At 49.6% G+C, this 18,492-nt stretch overlaps 1 protein-coding gene across 1 annotated transcript; it reads left to right on the top strand.

The window, feature by feature from the left end:
* The first annotated feature begins 1,312 nt into the window (after positions 1-1,312).
* On the top strand, positions 1,313-15,805 carry LOC141998289 (zinc finger protein RFP-like). Its single transcript, XM_074971022.1, has 7 exons — positions 1,313-1,720; positions 3,200-3,295; positions 6,040-6,267; positions 7,498-7,520; positions 10,697-10,806; positions 12,250-12,324; positions 15,297-15,805. The coding sequence occupies exons 1-7, from the start codon at positions 1,313-1,315 to the stop codon at positions 15,803-15,805; spliced, it is 1,449 nt and encodes a 482-aa protein (XP_074827123.1).
* Positions 15,806-18,492: the final 2,687 nt, after the last annotated feature.

Raw genomic sequence — 18,492 nt, 5'->3', positions numbered from 1 at the left:
TCTCCCGTATCCCCTTCTCCCACCCATCGTCTGACTGGTCAACCTAAACCAAAGGGTCTTCAGGGCAGGGAAGGTTTTGAACCTCCGACCATCCCCGTCTCCTCCCACTGAGGGCAGGTCTACGCTTAAAACACTGCAGTGGTGCCGCTGTAGCACTTCAGTGAAGACGCTACCGACACTGACGGGAAGACGTCTCCCGTTGTTGGCGTAGGTGCTCCACCTGCCCGAGAGACGGGAGCTACGGCATTCTCCCGGCCACACAGTGCTCTCTACCCTGGGGGCTAGGTTGTGTCTAAGCTGCACTAGGCTGTGTCACTCACGGGGGTGGATTCTTCACATCCCCTGAGCGATGTCGTTATACGGCCTGAATTCCCTAGTGCAGACCAGGCCTCAGTTTCTGATTTTTGTTTTTTGTTGCTTGTTTGCCTTGCCTTTAATGGTCTGCCATGGCTGATGTACGGCCCCGTCTGCAGCATCCACTCCTTTCCCCGCTCCAGGAAATCGTGGGAATGTTAATGAATACGGAGGAAGGATTTTTCCTTTGACCCAGGTCCTGGAATGTATTTAGTCTCCTAACTTCCAATGGAGGCTAAATACCTGAGGATCTGGGTGTTTATTACAAGTCTGTCTGGCTTGCAGCACACCGAGCCTGACTGGGGCAGGTCTAGCAGCTACAGGAATATCAATAAATATAAACACAACTTGGGTGGCGCAAAGGTGGCAGATCAGCAGGGGATCAAGAAGGACAGGGACAGAGATACGCTTAGCTTGGAGCGCTTCCCTACTTGGTAATCATAGAATCATAGAACTGGAAGGGACCTTGAGAGGTCATCTAGTCCAGTCCCCTGCCCTCATGGCAGGACTAAGTATTATCTGATCATCCCTGACAGGTGTTTGTCTAACCTGCTCTTAAAAGTCTCCAGTGATGGATAATCTTTATCTGTTAGGTGAAATCTGACTCCTAACCGCCAATAATTTTTCTTACTGTGTCTGGATGTAAATAAATGATTACATTACATTCATTTATTGACATTTGGGGGCAGGATTTCACCGTTCTGCCTTTCAATAGCAGAGAGATGCATTCTCTTAATTGCAGTTTCAAAGAGTTTTTTTTAACCTGGGAATTAAGTAGCACTGTTCCCTGCATGGGGAGGGTCACATTGCTCTCCAGGGCCTCAGGGGCTGAAACTAGATGGGGCTCATTCCAGCCCAGCAAATGAGCCGGCTCCAGAAGAAGAAATGCTGTCAGGATGCACTCAAAGGGAAGTGATGTGAATTTAACCTGCTGTCACACTTGTCCTCACGGAGAGCCATGGCTACTGTGGAAAAACTCCAAGAGGAAGCTTCTTGTTCCATCTGCTTGGAGTATTTCCAAGACCCGGTGTCTATACACTGCGGGCACAACTTCTGCCGAGCCTGCATCACTCAGTGCTGGGGCGAACTGGCTATAAACTTCTCCTGCCCCCAATGCAGACAGACCGCCCAGCAGAGAAACTTCAGGCTCAACAGGGAGCTGGCGAACATGGTGGAGCTAGTGAAACAGTTGAAGTTACCTCCCGCAAAAGAGCCAGAGGCAGAGCGCGTGTGTGAGAGACACAGGGAGCCTCTGAAACTCTTCTGTGTGGAAGAACAACAATTAATATGTTTGGTCTGCAGAGAGTCCTGGGCGCATGGAGCTCACGCTGCAGTTCCCATAGAGGAGGCTGCCCAGAAGTACAAGGTAGGAAATCTCTCTCTCCAGAGTCTCTATTTATGCCTCATTTATGTTTTTGGTTGGTTGGCTTTTCAAAATCAAAATGGCAGCAGTTCAGTAAATCCTAGTGTAATTTGGGCCCTTCGCTGGGCAATTTCTAGACTAAACGTTTGGGTTGCTTTCCAGTTTAACTTGAACTTCTCATTTCCTGCGTTATTGATGGTCTATTTATGCTCACAACAGAGTTCTTGCATGGAATTTTGGCCCAGAGCTTCAGAGGTATTTAGATTTCTGGATTCCATTGAAATCACTGGAAATTGAGAGCCTAGGTATCTTTGAGGAGCAAGGCCTTAGCCACTAAATTTTTTATCTTTGCTCCTGATAACTGGTTTTTTTTTCTAGTGGAACCTGAACACCTAACGTCTCATTCATTCATTTTACTAACAAGTGTTCCTGCAAGGGGTTGTGCTCTTAAGTTACTGATCTGTGCATCTAACATTAAAGAAAATGTTACATAGTCTGGGAATTAGACCTAAATGAATGTGCCCTTTTGCATCGAAGGTCACAGTCTTCCAAACACTACTTAGGGCTTGTCCATTACATGGAGAAATTCCTGATCAACTCCGTGTGTGGACGCTCTTATTCTGGAGCAAGAGTGCTCTTGCTCCTGTAAAGTGGATTAAGCTGAATAGGAATACATCACTGTTGTTTTGGAGTAAAACTGTCCACACATGTACTGTGCTTTAAATTCACACCTGCAATGACTGGCAAGTCGAGATAAATCCTTATGCACATGCTTAAATTTATATTACCATGTCAATGAGGCTACTTAGATTAGTAAATTAAGCATGTGTGTGCCGCAGGATCAGGGCTATTTCACCCTGAAATAACATTCCTCAGCCACTGAACCTGTTGTGAATAAAATTGACTGGAGTAATATATTACTCCTTGCTCTACGCCACTTATTTCACTCCCAAGAAGGTAATGCCTATCTCCAATTCTTGTACGCTGGGTATCCAGTTTAACACTGACTCCTAATTCCCTGGCTTTTTAATGGATGTATTTTGCGAACAACTGCATTGGTACAGCTGTGCTGCTGTGGCGATTCTAGCATAGACGAGCCCTTTAGATGTTGCAAGTTCCTTTCTGAAGCTGGTCTATTTGAAATAAAGTTGACTAAGGTCATTTTTGTCTTCTTTTGTGTCATTAATTTCATACCCAACAAAGCAATAACCCACTCCTTGCTCCCCAGACTGCCTGACTGCTAAGCAGAGCCCTTGGTTTGTTATACAGGCCAGCATTACTGACTGGGGGGGGAACCCAGTGAATTATGGGAGGCAAACTTGGCCCCAGCCAGCCAGGGAATTTACATGCAAGTGGCATTAAGAAAGTTCTCCTCGTGAGTTAGAGTAGCTGGTAAAGAGTTTATTTAAGTGAAGTCTGAATTGGATCCACTCCTCCCCCACCCGAAAAGGAAATCCCACCAAAATCTTTTTCTCTTCTCAGGAGCGAGTCAAGGCTCGACTGCAGGCTCTGAGGGAAGAGAGAGAAAAACTCCTGGAATTTAAACTGAGTGGCGAGAGGAGGAGCTGGGAGTATCTGGTAGGTGCGCAAAGCAGAGAGGGGATCTCTATCTGTGAGTGAGTATCGCTGGCTTTGTCTAGACTAGGATTTAAATATGGGCTATTAGATCTTGGGGCTTGTCTACATTGAAAACACCACCACTGCACAGCTGTAGACACAAGTGTGGACACAACTTACGCTGGCAGGAGGGGCTCTCCCATCAGCGTAGGTAATCCACCTCCCCGAGAGGTCGACGGAAGAATTCTTCCTAGCGCTGTGACCCCTGACCGCTGTGATTATGCTGATATAACTTTTAAGTTTCAGAATAGTTAGTCTGTATTCGCAAAAAGAAAAGGAGGACTTGTGGCACCTTAGAGACTAACACATTTATTTGAGCATAAGCTTTCGTGAGCTACAGCTCACTTCATCGGATGCAGCTCATGAAAGCTTATGCTCAAATAAATTGGTTAGTCTCTAGGGTGCCACAAGTCCTCCTTTTCTTTTTGCGATAACTTTTAAGTGGAGCTCAAGCTTAAGAGCCTGGGATGTGAATGCTTGTGTCTCTCTGAGACAATAAATAAGTATGTGTCAATGTGTCTCTCACTCTATGACTTCCATGTGGGGATGGTATTTCTGTTCTTCTGTGACCACATGCTCCTGAGTGTGATGCGTGTGTGATTGCATTTCCACATGCAGAGGCAACACATAGGGGGATCATGTGCCCCCCCAGATTTGCGGCACGGTTTGTACTGAGCATGCTCCCACGGACTGAGCATGCTCAGTTACACTGCTGAAGCCAGCTGCCCTCACTGTCCCCTCCCGCCCCCGCCACTAGTGGCAGGCATGGGTCGTCTCTGTCCACGGGGGTGCCTATAGGAAATTTCTGGGTGTCTCTCTTGTGTGTTAATGAGCATTGGTCTCTGTGGTTTGTATTTGTTTTTTAAATGACTGATATGCTGATATCATGATTTTTCTCATTGGATTTTTTTATTGGTGTCATGCTTTTAATTTCCCGCACCTCCCTTTGCCCAGGAGTCTCTGCCAGTGCAGGGGGTGTGTGTGTGTGAGATAGAGAGATGGGCCAGGTCTGCACTAACATGTTAGTTTGACCTAGCTATGTCATTCAGGGATGTGAAAAATCCACCCCCCCCAAAAGACATAGTTATGCTGACCTACCCTGGTGTAGACAGTGCTAAGTCGATAGAAGAATTCTTCCATCAACCTAGCGACTGCTTCTCGGGGAGGTGGATTTAGCACAGCAATGGGAGAACCAGTGCCAAATTACCGCATTGGCCAACAGCCTGGAAAAATCTCCCCCCGCCACGGCCCCAGGGCGGGAGGAGCTCTCACCACAACCTCGGTGCACAGCTTCTCCAGTCTTGGTGCCACAGTGGGGGGAAGGAGCAAGCGGGGAGGGGGGTGCGATAGGGCTGTGGGGGAAGGAGTGGAATGGGGGCAGGACTGTGGGTGGAACAGGGGCAAGACCATGGGGGAAGAGGCGGAACAAGAGTGGGGCCGTGGGTAGAACGAGGGGAGGGCCACGGGGGGAGAGGCGGAACAAGGGTGGGTCATGTACGGGGTTGCAGGTGGAAGGGGCGGAACGGGGGTGGAGCTGCAGGCGGAAGGAGTGGGGTAGGACCACAGTTTTGGCATCGGGGCCCCCTCACTTGCTGCGGCCCAGGACCCCAGGAGACCTTGATCTGCCTCTGGGGTGACCTCCTCCTGTTGCTGCAGTGAGTGTCTACACTGACGCCCTACCACAGAGCAGCTGCAGCACTGCCACTGTGCCGCTGTAGCAGTTTCAGTGTAGACACAGCCAGAGAGAGAGAGAATGTTAACCTGAGACCTGCCTCCTGCTGCCCTTTCTGCTGCTAGATGAATCTGGAGTTCACTAGGCCAGTGATATGAGAACATCCTCATCATGCAGCACTGTAGCCAAAATGTGATCCTTGGATGCATAACCATGGGACTTTCGAGTAGGGGTAGAGAGGTTATTTTACCTCTGTATTTGGTCCTGGTGAAACTGCTGTTGGAATCCTGTGTCCAGTTCTGGTCTCCTCAATTCAGAAAGGATGTTGATAAACTGGAGAGGGTTCAGAGAAGAGCTACGAGACTGACCAATAGAATAGAAAATGTGCCTTCTAGTCATAGATGCAAGGAGCTCCATCTATTCAACTTAACATAAATAAGGCTTCAGAAGTGACTGGATCACGGTGTGTAAGTACCTACGTGGGAAACAAATGTTTGATAATGAGCTCTTTGGAACTAGAGGACAAAAATATACCACAATTGTCTGGCTGGAAGTTGAAGCTAGACAATTCAGACTGTAAATAAGGTGTATATTTTTAACAGTGAGGATAATTAACCACTGCAATATTACCAAGGGTCATGGCAGATTCTCAATCACTGCCAATTTTTAAATCAAGATTGGTTTTTTTTTAAAAAAAAGATATGCTCTAATTAAAGAAAAAATGTTTTGGAAAATCCTATGGCCTGTGTTACGCAGGTCAGACTTAGATGATCACAATGGTTTCTTCTGGCCTTGGAATCTATGAATCTATGCTAAAGATCACACACTATTAACATAAATTAGGACTGACTAAGGAAGCTTTAGGAAGATCTCTCTCTCATCCACAGGGAGTTTGTCTCAAAAAAAAGTCTTGAAATGACTTTTTGGGGTAGTGAGAAATTTCCCTTTGGCAGACACATGGCTGTATGAAATACCCCGATCTCTCTGCAGGGTCTTTACCTGCCCATTCCCCATTTCTATCTGTTTGTTACAGGAAAAGATCAAAAAGGAGAGGCAGAGAATTGGGTTTGAATTTCAGCAGCTCCGCCAGTTTCTGGAGGAACAAGAGTGCCTCTTGCTGGCCCGGCTGGAAGAGTTGGACAGGATTACGAAGTGGCAAAAGGAAACAGTCACCAGATTTCCCATGGAGATTTCCCACCTTAATAGCCTGATCAGTGAGCTGGAGGGGAAGTGCCAGCAGCCAGCGAGTGATTTCCTGCAGGTGAATTTCCTTGCTGTGGCGATAGGCTCCAGCAGTGGGCAGGAGCCTTTCCCCACTTCTGTTAGAGACACCCAGTTGCCTCTGCACGGTATCCTGAACTATCTTCACAGGGGATGATGCACAAAATTGGGATGATGCACAGGGGATGATGCCAAAATTGCCTCCAAAATTCTCTCTGATGTGGAATTGGAATTCATTTGCAAATTGGATACAATTAACTTAGGCTTGAATAGAGACTGGGAGTGGCTAAGTCATTATGCAAGGTAACCTATTTCCTCTTGTTTTTTTCCTACCCCCCCCCCCCGATTTGTGCTGGAAATGGCCCACCTTGATTATCATACACATTGTAAGGAGAGTGATCACTTTAGATAAGCTATTACCAGCAGGAGAGTGGGGTGGGGGGAGAGAAAACGTTTTGAAGTGAAAAACACCCATTTTTTCATGGTCTGTGTGTATAAAAACATCCTCACTGCATTTTCCACTTTTATGCATCCGAGGAAGTGAGGTGTAGCTCACGAAAGCTTATGCTCAAATAAATTGGTTAGTCTCTAAGGTGCCACAAGTCCTCCTTTTCTTTTTGCGAATACAGACTAACACAGCTGCTACTCTGAAATCTGATGTGGAATATTCCTGGTATGTAGCCTGCTCTCCCAGTTCTTTGTGAGACGCTGCCTATGGCTGCCCTGTGCATGCAGAATGCCAGAGCCCTGTGGCAACTTTGCTTGCCAGAGTTCTGCACTCAGCTAGTGCCCTAGGGAAGACCAAATCCAAATGAGCCCATAAATATTTAACTTATTGTTTGTATTGCAATAGCCTCCAGAGGCCCCAATGTGCCAGGCACAGAGAGAGCCTGCAGCAGAGCCAGCAAATGAACCCCATAACCCAGCGTCCAAAGTAGGAGTCTAAACATTTTGCTAAGGCAACGTAACATGTGCCAAACCCAGGAATCTGCTGTGGAGATGGAGGTGGAGATTGGGGTGGGAAATGTTAATTTTCCTGATTAGCATTTGCCTTTTGAAAACACCCTGGATTGTTTCTCTGTGCCCAATAGAACGCGCCGTCTAACCCCAGGGGAAGATTTAGTAGCTGTTTTGGAAAATCCAACTCTGTGATCTAGATGCTTTAATAAATATGTAGAAGTAGGTTGTGACTTTAACCTATGGAACTTGATGGGTGTTTGGTATTTCACATGTGCAATCAACTTCCTCTCTCTCTTTCTCTCCCTTCTAGGACATCAGGATCACCTTGAGCAGGTACATGGCTCCTTCTCACTCCCCCTCGCCTTTCATTCTCTTGTCACGTTAAAACCCCAGGGCACAGCAGCAATGTGTAGGGGGCACAGTCACAACTCTCCTGTGTTAAGTTTAATTAAGTGGTTTTAAATGTCTTCCACCCAGTGATTACTTTGTAATGAAAGAAGTGCTGTGGCTCAGGCAATTAGGAGCCATATTTTTTACTTTCATAACTGATGCATCAAGCCCAGAGATGCGGGGGCTGTGAACTGCCAGGCCCAGAGATGCGGGGGCTGTGAACTGCCAGGCCCAGAGGTGCCGGGGCTAGGAACTGCCAAGCCTAGAGGTGCTGGCACTGAGCCCTGGCATGCCCTGGCACAAATTAAGCACTGCTTCCACCTCTAAGGGATTGGCTGTCTCAGGATGCTGGGGATGGATTAAGAGGCCTTTCATCTCTAGGGCCCTGGTTACAATCCAGCACTGCTGACTCTTTGGCTACGTCTACACTACACACCACTGGTGGTGGCATATAGGGTGTGTGTAGCTACACGACGCAATGAGAAACAGGCTCTGTCCACGCTGTGCTGTGTAACTACATGCGGTGAAAGGCTCCGGCAGGGGGGAGGCAATAAGGAAAGGCCACTTTTCCCCTGCGGCCTTCCCCTGCTGGAGACTTTCCCTTGCTGTGGGGACAGGCTCCTGTAGTGGGAAGCTGCAGGAGCCTTTCCCCGCTGTCTCTCCCGTTGCCAGAGCCTTTCCCCACTTCTGGAGTCTTTTCTCCTGCAGCGGGGAGAGGCTCCAGCTGCAGGGAGTCAGTGGGACGCTACCCCACTGAAAACAGCACTGAGTAGATGGGGAGGCATGACTTGGGTGAGCAGAGAGCATGTGGGGTATGTTCTCGTCTACATACCCTCACCCTTCAGGAGTGTCTTTACTCACCTAAGCCATGCCTCATGGCCTGCACTGCTATTTACACCCATGCTAAGGGGGCCTCCCCGTGTATGCACTCTATACCGTGCTGAAAGAAGAGTGCAGATGTACCCTTTGTGTGAAGTGAGCTGTGTCTGGTGAGGGACTGGTCTGACTCCAGTTGCTGTTGGGCTCGAGGTCTACAATACAAAGACCACTAGCAACATGGGAACATCCTGGCCATCAGAGCATGGAGGACATGGACCAAAGTGGCCAGGATGCAACTTCCTTCCTACCCATACACATAGGCCCGTATCTTCTAAGGCATTGCAACGATGAGATTTGACCATAGGGTTTCCACCTCTCAGGTGAGTGCCCTCTAGGACTGGCAAGGCATTCTCTGTCTGGCCCAAGTCATATTTAATTATGTATAAAAAGGTTGAACCACCTCAACAGGAGAGACTGAGAGACCCACTGCAGAACATCCCATACCCCAGGGGTTACCCATTTTGTGTGCCGTTAGGCATGTCTCAGCACATCTACAGGCAAGATAGGTGGGGGGGCACCTCCCCGGTTTGAGGACTGCACTGCAGCATAGGCAGGAGACGCCTATGGGGAGGTAGCAGTGCCTGTGCCCAGAGGCAGAAACATAGGAACCTAGGACATTTTTAGAACTTAAGAGCGGCCACACGGGGTCAGACCAATGGCCCATCTAGCCCACTATCCTGTCTCCCGACAGTGTCCAATGCCAGGTGCCCCAGAGGGAATGAACAGAACAGGCGATCATCCAGTGATCCATCCCCTGTCACCCATTCCCAGCTTCTGGCAAACAGAGGCTCAGGACACCATCCCTGCCAGCCTGGCTAATAGCCATTGATGGACCTGTCCTCCATGTGTATCTAGTTCTTTTTCAAACCCTGTTCTAGTCTTGGCCTTCACAACATCCTCTGGCAAAGAGTTCCATAGGTTGACTGTGCGTTGTGGCTGAAAGGTAGGTGTTGAGTGTGCTTAGGCATTGTTAGGATGTAGATATTCAGGTCTGTCTGCAACTATACTTTAAGAATTTAGGTGTATTCTTATCACTTAGCTAGTTATAGAGGTATAAAAGAAAGAATCAAAATCACTGTTTGCGGGTGTAAGGGCCTTCTCTTACTGTGACAATCTGAGGCCCTGTTCTTAGGCTAAGGCTTCTGGCTAAGCAGCAGAGGCAGCCATAAGCTGGGAAGCGACCGGTCACATCCTCACATTCCAACCTAGTCACATTGAAATAAGGTGCTATTGGGCTGTTAGGAATACAATCCTGTCCTGATAGTGCCTGTCGCCTCCAGAGAAAGGGAAGTGCCTAGAAGATGTAAAAGAAAACTCAGTTTGATAGCATCCTGTCTGGCAAGAACCCACTTATCAATAGCTGGGATGTGAAATCCTCATTTCTTTGTTGTTCTGTCACTGTAGACCCCATTTCCCTATTGTTTGTCTGTATAATCTCTGTCTGGTTCTGTGATTGTTTCTGTCTGCTGTATAATTAATTTTGCTGGGTGTAAACCAATTAAGGTGTTGGGATATAATTGGTTAGTTAATCATATTACAATATGTTAGGATTAGTTAGTTAAATTTCAGGGAAATGATTGGTTAAGGTATAGCTAAGCAGAACTCAAGTTTTACTATATAGCCTGCAGGCAATCAGGAAGTACGGGGGAAATGGGAACAGGGAATGCAGATGGGGAAATTGGAATCATGTTTTGTTAAGGGGGGAATGGGAAAAGGAATCGGGGGACACAGGCAAGGCTCTGTGGTGTCAGAGCTGGGAAGGGGGACACTAAGGAAGGAAATTGGAATCATTGCTTGCTGGAAGTTCACCCCAATAAACATCGAATTGTTTGCACCTTTGGACTTCGGGTATTGTTGCTCTCTGTTCATGCGAGAAGGACCAGGGAAGTGAGCGGGTGAAGGAATAAGCCCCCTAACAGGCATCTACAGGGTTAGGTGGCAGATGAAGGGGTTTCAGTGCCACCTAAATCTGGGACTTAGATGCCTAAATCCCTTTGTGGATCTGGGCCTAATAGTCTCTGTAGCCTAAGGATGGATCATGACTGTGGGGGAAGTATGCACAGCCAGTGCCTTGGTGTCACCTTCTGTGAGGGTAGGACACACAGAGGAATCCATTCTCTGGGTCCCCAGAGCAGGAGCATTGACTGGTGTGAGCTTCATATTAAAAGGCAATTAAGTAATGCATAATGAGTAATTAATGTAATGAATACAATTTACTTCAGAGAGTTTTCTCTCTCCAGGTGCAAAATGTTCCAGCAGCCCATGGGGATTTCTCCTGAGCTGGAAAAGAGGCTTAGTGATTTCTCTCAACAAACTATTGCTTTAAAGGAGACCCTGAGGAAATTCAAAGGTACCAAGACGGGAGGCAGGCGGAGGATCAAGTTGCATCTCTGTGACTGTGAGAGGAGATGGGCTCTGGCCACTTAGCAGCCAATGTACAACCCAGCAAAAGAACAGTATAGAACCATTGGACGGGGCCGTGGGTCTGGGAACTGTCCAGGCCAAAAGAAGTTTTGAATGAGGATTCAGAAATGAAATAACATGAATGTGGTTCAATGTTTTATTCACTTGTTTCTCCTACATCATGAGAAATTTGGGATCCAGGTGAAGGGAGCAGTGCCAGATCCAAAAGGATCTGAATCCTGCTTATGAATAGGGCCCTACCAAATTCACAGCCATGAAAAATGCGTCACAGACTGTGAAATCTGGTCTCCCCCTGTGAAATCTGATCTCCCGGCCAGCAGCCGCTGCTCTGCAGCTGCCCAGCTCTGAAGGCAGCACTGCCCTCAGCAGCACAGAAGTGAGGGTAGCAGTACCACAACCCCCCCCCCCATGATAACCTTGCGACTCCCCCACAACTCCTTTTTGGGTCAGGACCACTACACTTACAACACCATGAAATTTCAGATTTAAATAGCTAAAATCATGAAATTTATTATTTTTAAAATCCCATGACTGTGAAATTGACCAAACTGGGCCATGAATTTGGTAGGGCCCTACTCATGAATGAACGGAGAAAGAGATCCAGTAAACAATGGTTTAATATTAGAGAAAAAGGAACAGATCCAGGAGATAGAGCTGGGGGCTGGGAGTCAGGAGACTTGGGTTTTGTTCTAGCTCCTCCATCGATTCGGTGAGTGACCCTGGAAAAATCAATTCAGTGCTATGTGCCTCAGTTTCCCCATCTTCAAAATCACGATGTTCTATTCCTCCAGCACAGCCAGCCCCTTGCACTTCATGCACAGGAAGTCCCTTCTGGCTTCCGGCAGAAAAGAAAACATGGCGCATCCGTGGTAGATCACCGCTGCTGTTCTAGCACTGGCCATCTTGAAATCCGCACAGAGAAGGAAAGCCTCTCGTGTGCCCTCTCTCGGCTCCCTCCCAGGCTCTCCTGTCAGTTCGCCTAGCAAGTGACGATTTACACCAAGTCTCCCAGCTTAGCTCAGCCCAGCCCCTCACCACTAGGGAGCAACCAGTGGGGCTGATCAAAGCTCAATGGGTCAGGCCAACAGAGGAGAAATGCAGTCTGCGCTGGGCTCTCTGATGTTCAATCTAGGAATGTATTGGTGTTCTGAGATCCTTCGAGAAAGCAAGTGATATAGTCACATAAAAATGCTCCTGGGATATTCTTGATTCCATTTAAGTTACATCAGGCTTGACTAAACAAGTTTTTTCTCTCCATATCTCTGCCCCTTTCCCTATCTCTGTTTCCTTACACTCATAAAGCGGACTTGTTTAATTCAGAGTGGAAAGCTGGGCATAAAGCTGACTCCATGACATCTCTCCTCTCTAGACACTCTGGCTCTGGGGCTAGAGACCAGTGCAGGGAGATCTCTAGCGTGGGGTGTGGACACCACAGGAAGAAAGGGTGAGTTTTTACAGAGATATTTCCTGGTTTGCATTTGTAGCTCCAGCTTGAATGGCAGAAGAACCCTCCGAGATCAAACAAAACAGCCTCCTGCCAACAGGAGAGAGAAGGCGACAGGAAAAGGGATGGGGACTTAAACATCCTACAATATTAACCCCTTAACTGCTGTTCCCACATGACAAGCGCGGCATGGGAGTGAGATGGGGGGTGGCAGTGCAATCCACTGACTGACTGGGACTCAGTGCTGTTGGCTTGATCCTCCCCCAGTGTCCCCCCGGGGCACTTGCTTCTCTCCCTCAGTCACCTGGATCTCCCATTTTCTCTTCCCACTGGGCTGCGGGGTCTCCATTTATGATCCTCCCTTCACCCTGGCTCTTTAGGACCTCTCCACTATTGCCTGACCCTTTGGAAGGTTAATCATGTTTGGATTGGCGGCCAATTGATTGGCGTGTGGTAAGGTTCTTCCCCCAGAATCAGACCTAACACGAGGGAGGTTGATATCTTGTGGGGAGTCTCAGGTTGGATGACAAGGACACATACCCTGAGGGCAAAATAAAACCTTAGATACCTTTATGAAAATAATGAAGAAAGCTAGAAAAGACCCAAGCCACATAACAAGGTAGAGATCATACAGTACCAGGGTTATCCCAGAATTGCATACCCACAGCCTTGGTTGAGGACCTGGTGGTAAGAGACAACAGGACCAGCCCCGTCTCTGGCATCTATAGGTTAACACAGCGGTTCTCAAACTTTAGCAACCTGAGGACCCCCATTTTGATTTAAATTTTTTCACGGACCCCCCAATCCCCCTGCTCAGCCCCAGGCCCCGCCCCACTCCACCCTTCCCCAATGCCCACCACTGCCCCATCTCTTCCCACCCCCGCTCCACCCCTGCCCCTCCTTTTCCCTGCCTCCTTCCCCGAGCACGCCATGTCCCTGCTCCTCCCCCTCCCTCCCAGGGCCTCCTGCACGCCGCTGAACAGCTGTTCCCTGGTGTGCAGGAGGCTCTGAGAGGGAGGGGGAGACGAGGGAGGGAGGGGGAGGAGTTGATCAGTGGGGCCGGCAGACCCCCTGGAATACCCTCGCGGAACCCCCATTTGAGAAATGCTGGGTTAACATGTAACAGCCATTTCAGCCTATGATCATACCATCACCCCTTGCTCCAGCGGATTTTTGATTATTCCTTCTGATGTTCCTTGCTGTAGCACTGTCTGGAACATTGTAACTCGTACCACTGAGCAAGCTCTCCTTATTTCCCAACATCTAAATGTAACCATTAGGCCATTTATCTATTCAAGGGTTACCACCTGCTTAACCACACTTATGCTAATTTATACTTCAGCTAATCCTGCAGCGGTTCTCAAACTGGGGGTCGTGACCTCAAAGTGTATCGTCATGACCCCGTTTTAATGGGATCACCAGGGCTGGCGTCAGACTTGCTGGGGCCCAGAGCCAAAGCCGAAGCTCCAGCCCCACTGCCCCGGGCTGAAGCCAAAGCCTGAGGGCTTCAGCCCTGGGTGATGGGGCTCAGGGTTACAGGCCCCTCACCTGGGCTGAAGCCCTTGGGCTTTGGCCCCCCTGACTGGGGCAGGAGGGCTCAGGCTTTGGTCCCCCTCTCCTGGTGTCATATAGTAATTTTTGTTGTCAGAACAGGGTCGTGGTACAATGAAGTTTGAGAACCCCTGATTTACGATACACATGCCTGTAGGTTTCTTGCATTACAGCTAAATATAATGAAGGCAAGACAGTGAATACAGGCAAGCTTGCCCTATGGCAGAGGTGGGCAAACTACGGCCTGCAGGCCACATCTGGCCTGCTGGACCCTCCTGCCTGGCCCCTGAACTCCTGCCCCGGGAGGCTCGCCCCCGGCCCCTCCCCTGTTGTTCCCCCTCCCCCGCAGCCTCAGCTCACTGCACCACCAGCGCAATGCTCTGGGCGGTGGGGCTGCGAGCTCCTGGGGCCTGACCCGGTGCTCTGTGCTGCGCGGTGGTGTGGCTGGCTCCAGCTGGGCGGCAGGGCTATAGCGCCGCCAGCCAACAGTGCTCCAGGCAGCGCAGTAAGGGGGCAGGGGGGGTTGGATAGAGGGCAGGGGAGTTCAAGGGGGTGGTGTGGGGGCGGGGGTGTGGATAGGGGGTGGGGCGGTCAGAGGGCATGGAACAGGGGGGTTGAATGGGGGCAGGGGTCCCGGGGGGCAGTCAGGAATGAGAGGAGGGGTTGGATGGGGCAGTCAGAGGCCGGGGATGGGGGGGGAGCAGGGGGTGGTGGATGAGGTAGGAGTCCTGGGGGGGCCATCAGGGCACAGGGAACAGGGGCGGTTGGATGGGGGGCAATCAGAGGGCGAGAAGCAGGGGGGCTCGGATAGGGGGCGGGCACAGCCTCCCCTAACCGGCCCTCCATACAATTTTGGAAACCTGATGTGGCCCTCAGGCCAAAAAGTTGCCCACCCTTGCCCTATGGGCTACACCACTGGGTGCCTCCTCCTCCCCTCTGCCACATGGGCTGGGAGGCAGCTCTCCATTGTTTGGCATCCCCTATTTCTCTTCCATTCCACAGTGGGCTGGGTGCTCTTCCCCAGGGTTGTGCCCCCCCCCCCCCCCCGGCCACACGGGAGTCTGGGCTGTGGTCTGGGCTGCCGCCTCCTTCCTCCTTGCTAGCTGGGGCCGGGGTGTCTCTCCTTAACGGGCACAACTGGTGACTCCCAGGCTCTGCTGCCTCCCCTGCTCTGTCCCTGCTGCTGGCAGTGGGGCAGCCCCCAAAGGGAGACGCAGCAGGGGAGGAGGCAGAGAGAAGCAGTCACAGCAGCAGATATTGCAGCACCCATAGAAGCTGGGAGAGGACAGAGAGCCGGAACAGAGAGGCAGAAAATCAGGGAGTGACCCAGATGGGACCGGGCTGCTGGGGAGTGCGAGAAAAGGTCCCCTCCTTTGTCAGGGCCGAGCTCTGCCCCTAATGCTCTGATTCTCTCTCCCCAGCGAATGTGACTCTGGATCCAGACACGGCTCATCCCCAGCTCGTCCTGTCCGCGGACGGGAAAGGCGTGAGACGGGGACACGAGCAGCGGGATCTGCCCGACAATCCCGAGCGATTCGATTCCGTTCTCTCCGTGCTGGGCCGTGAGGGGTTCGCCTCGGGCAGATGCTACTGGGAGGTGGAGGTGGGCGTTGGAGGAATCTGGTCAGTGGGGGTGGCCAGGGAGTCTGTAAGGAGGAAGGGACGGATGAGCAATTACCCTGAGCAGGAGATCTGGGCTGTGGGTCACTGGGGCAGTCAGTACCGGGCTTACACCTCCTGTGAGACCATTCTGCCCCTGCCTACGATACCCAGGAGAATCCGGGTGGCTCTGGACTATGAAGGGGGGCAGGTGGCATTTTTTGATGTTGACAACAAGTTCCTGATCTTCATTTTCCCACCGGCCTCTTTCACTGGGGAGAGACTCTTCCCTTTCTTTTTGGCTGGATCCCCACTCCGGCTGTGTCCCTGAGGTAGGGGCGAAGGGGAATGGTCCCATGGGATCATAGGTGCTAACTCCTGGGGTGTTCTAGGGATGGAGCACCCCTGGGAAAAAAATAGTGGGAGCTCAGCACCCACCAGCCACAGCTGTTCAGCGGCGTGGCCAATCAGCTGTTTGGCAATGCCCCGATCAGCTAACTGGGGGGCACCGCTAAACAGTTGATGGCGGCATCAACAAACAGCTATTTGGTGGCTCAGGGAGGGGTTTGGAGGAGGGCAGAGAACAGTGAGTGGTGGGCAGGCAGGGGCTTCTGGGAGTGGGCAGAGTGGGGGTGGGAAGAGGCAGAGCAAGGGTGGGGCTTTGGGGGAAGGGGCAGAATGGGGGTGGGGCCTCGGGGCGGAGTGGAGATGGAACACCCCCGGGGAAAAATAAAAGTCAGAGCCTATTCATGTGACCACCATAAAATAGGTTTCTCTAACATCCGACTCCACGACCCTGAGGCTAGAGCGTATTTCTGGCCAGTCAAAAGGGCAGAGAGATGTACGTGAAGGCGAAGCAAATGGCATTTGTCTGTCAATTCTTTCTGATTCCAGAGGCCCAGGGATTTTGCAAGGTCAGGGAATAAGAAATGCTGCCCGTAGCCACCTGTGATTCTGCAGCCTCTAGGGGAGATTTTGCAACAACGTCAGAGACAATTTTAAAGGGCATTTTAAAATAGATTTAAATGGTGCAATTAGTGCAGCAAGATATTTGATTGCATTTATTTTACACTATTCCCAGGTGATCAGTTTCCAATATCCCAACATCTTTGTGCTGAGCATGCGTAGCTGCAGGAGAGATTCTTTTAAAGGGAAGCTGGAGGTTTTAGTTCCTCGATGGGGGACATTTGGGGATTTTGGCGCAGGACCTTAAAGGTATATACGAGAGTATTTCAATGGGAATTAGACACCGAAATACCTTTGAGGATCTAGGCTGTTGGCACCTGGGGTGGGATGAGAGGCTGTTTGGTATTGAGGGATCGGCATGTGGCTGGAGGTTTCAGTGAAAAAGATCAGCAGCGAAAGAATTGACAATGCCCAATGTAGTAGGAAGAGAGCCTAAGATATAAGCCCTTGTATCAGAGGCCTTGTATGAGGCTTGAGCTAAAATAGTGGGCAAGCTTTGCTGATATAAAGCAAAGTTAGCAAACGCCAGGCCCCGCCTGCTTGCAAGCTCACACCATCTGGCAAGAACAGGGCTGATACTGCAGAAACACAGATTCCTAAGAAGTTCGAGAGGTGCAGAGCACTCACCCAAACACATTCCAAAAGGGTGGTACCAGAACACCCCAATATCAAGGATGGTACAAAAGCATTCCCCAAGGATAACAGGAACACACTGACCCCTCCTAAAAGACAAGGTCAGGATGACAGTGTAATAAATAAAGATGTTTTAATCAAACCAATATGTACAGGGAAATGGGTAATAACTAGCTAAGTCAGAGGGCAGTAACTAACTATGTCAGAGGGACAATACGTAATTTGTTTGTTATAAAGATGTATCTCTGAGAGAGTGTCTTGGTCCTGCTGAGGGGGGAATGGAAAGTCCTGCCATTCACTGAACTGCGTCCATTGTCATGGGCATACATGTCTTCGTATCCTCGTAAAGTTTGCCAGGTGCTATAGCTGTGCTGTCGACAATAAACCTGACCTTGTGCCTTCGTACCTTAACGGATCTTGTGGTCATTCGCTCAAGGTCTGCTGGGCTGGCTATTTGCACAGAGCTGGGGCAGCACGCAGGGAGAACACACACATGCAGCTGAACATCTAACCACACTCATCTTTAAGTTTGAATTAAAAACCCATTGAACTCCATGGGGGAGTCCATATTTCTCAGAGCAATTGGAGGTGGGGGAAGGGAGGGGAGAACACCAAAGAGGGGGGAACCTGAAGAGAAGGGAGAAAACAAATCATTTCCAAGTTTGAAGTTTTACAGTTTTTTTAAGGAAATAGGTTTGACCTTTTCAAGATTCACAAAATTGATTGTGTTAAAATGTCTTGATAGCTCAAAAAGGCTCTTTTGGGGTTTGGGGGGGTTTATTGATTTGTTTGTCATTTTTCTCTTGGTTGAAAGAATTTACGGTGCCATCATTAGGTTTCAGAGTACCCCTTTGACATCAGTGGTACAAGCCACATTTCTCCGAGCTATGGGATTGTGGTTGGGGACCCCATGGAGAGGGGAGGGGAGATAGTGGGACTGGAGTGGCAACCTGAAGATGGTGGAGAAAATTATTAATCTCCCTATCTGAAGAGTATTTCACAGGGTTCTATGTAGAGAGACAAGGCAGGGGAGGGGATATCTTTCATTGGACTAACTTCTGTCGGTGAGAGAGACAAGCTTTGGAGCTTGCACAGAGCTCTTCTTCAGGTCATTTTATTTCATTTCTTTATTAAGGAAATGGATTTGACATATTTGTGATCGACCCCGACCCCAGGAATGGCTTTGTGTGTGCGTGATATACAGGAGCTCTCAAATCCCTTTTATAAATTGTGAATGCTTTTTTTGCCAGCGTGTTCGTTGCCACTGAGATGAGTTACAATAAATGGGAAGTTTCAGAGTAGCAGCCATGTTAGTCCATATCCGCAAAAAGAAAAGGAGGACTTGTGGCACCTTAGAGACTAACACATTTATTTGAGCATATGCTTTCGTGAGCTAATCAAGGTGGGCCATTTCCAGCA

The sequence above is a fragment of the Natator depressus genome, chromosome 14, assembly GCF_965152275.1.
Source record: "Natator depressus isolate rNatDep1 chromosome 14, rNatDep2.hap1, whole genome shotgun sequence".
Taxonomy (NCBI): Eukaryota; Metazoa; Chordata; order Testudines; family Cheloniidae; genus Natator; species Natator depressus.
Note: the sequence above shows the minus strand (reverse complement) of the source record. Positions and strands in the feature narration are given on the sequence as shown.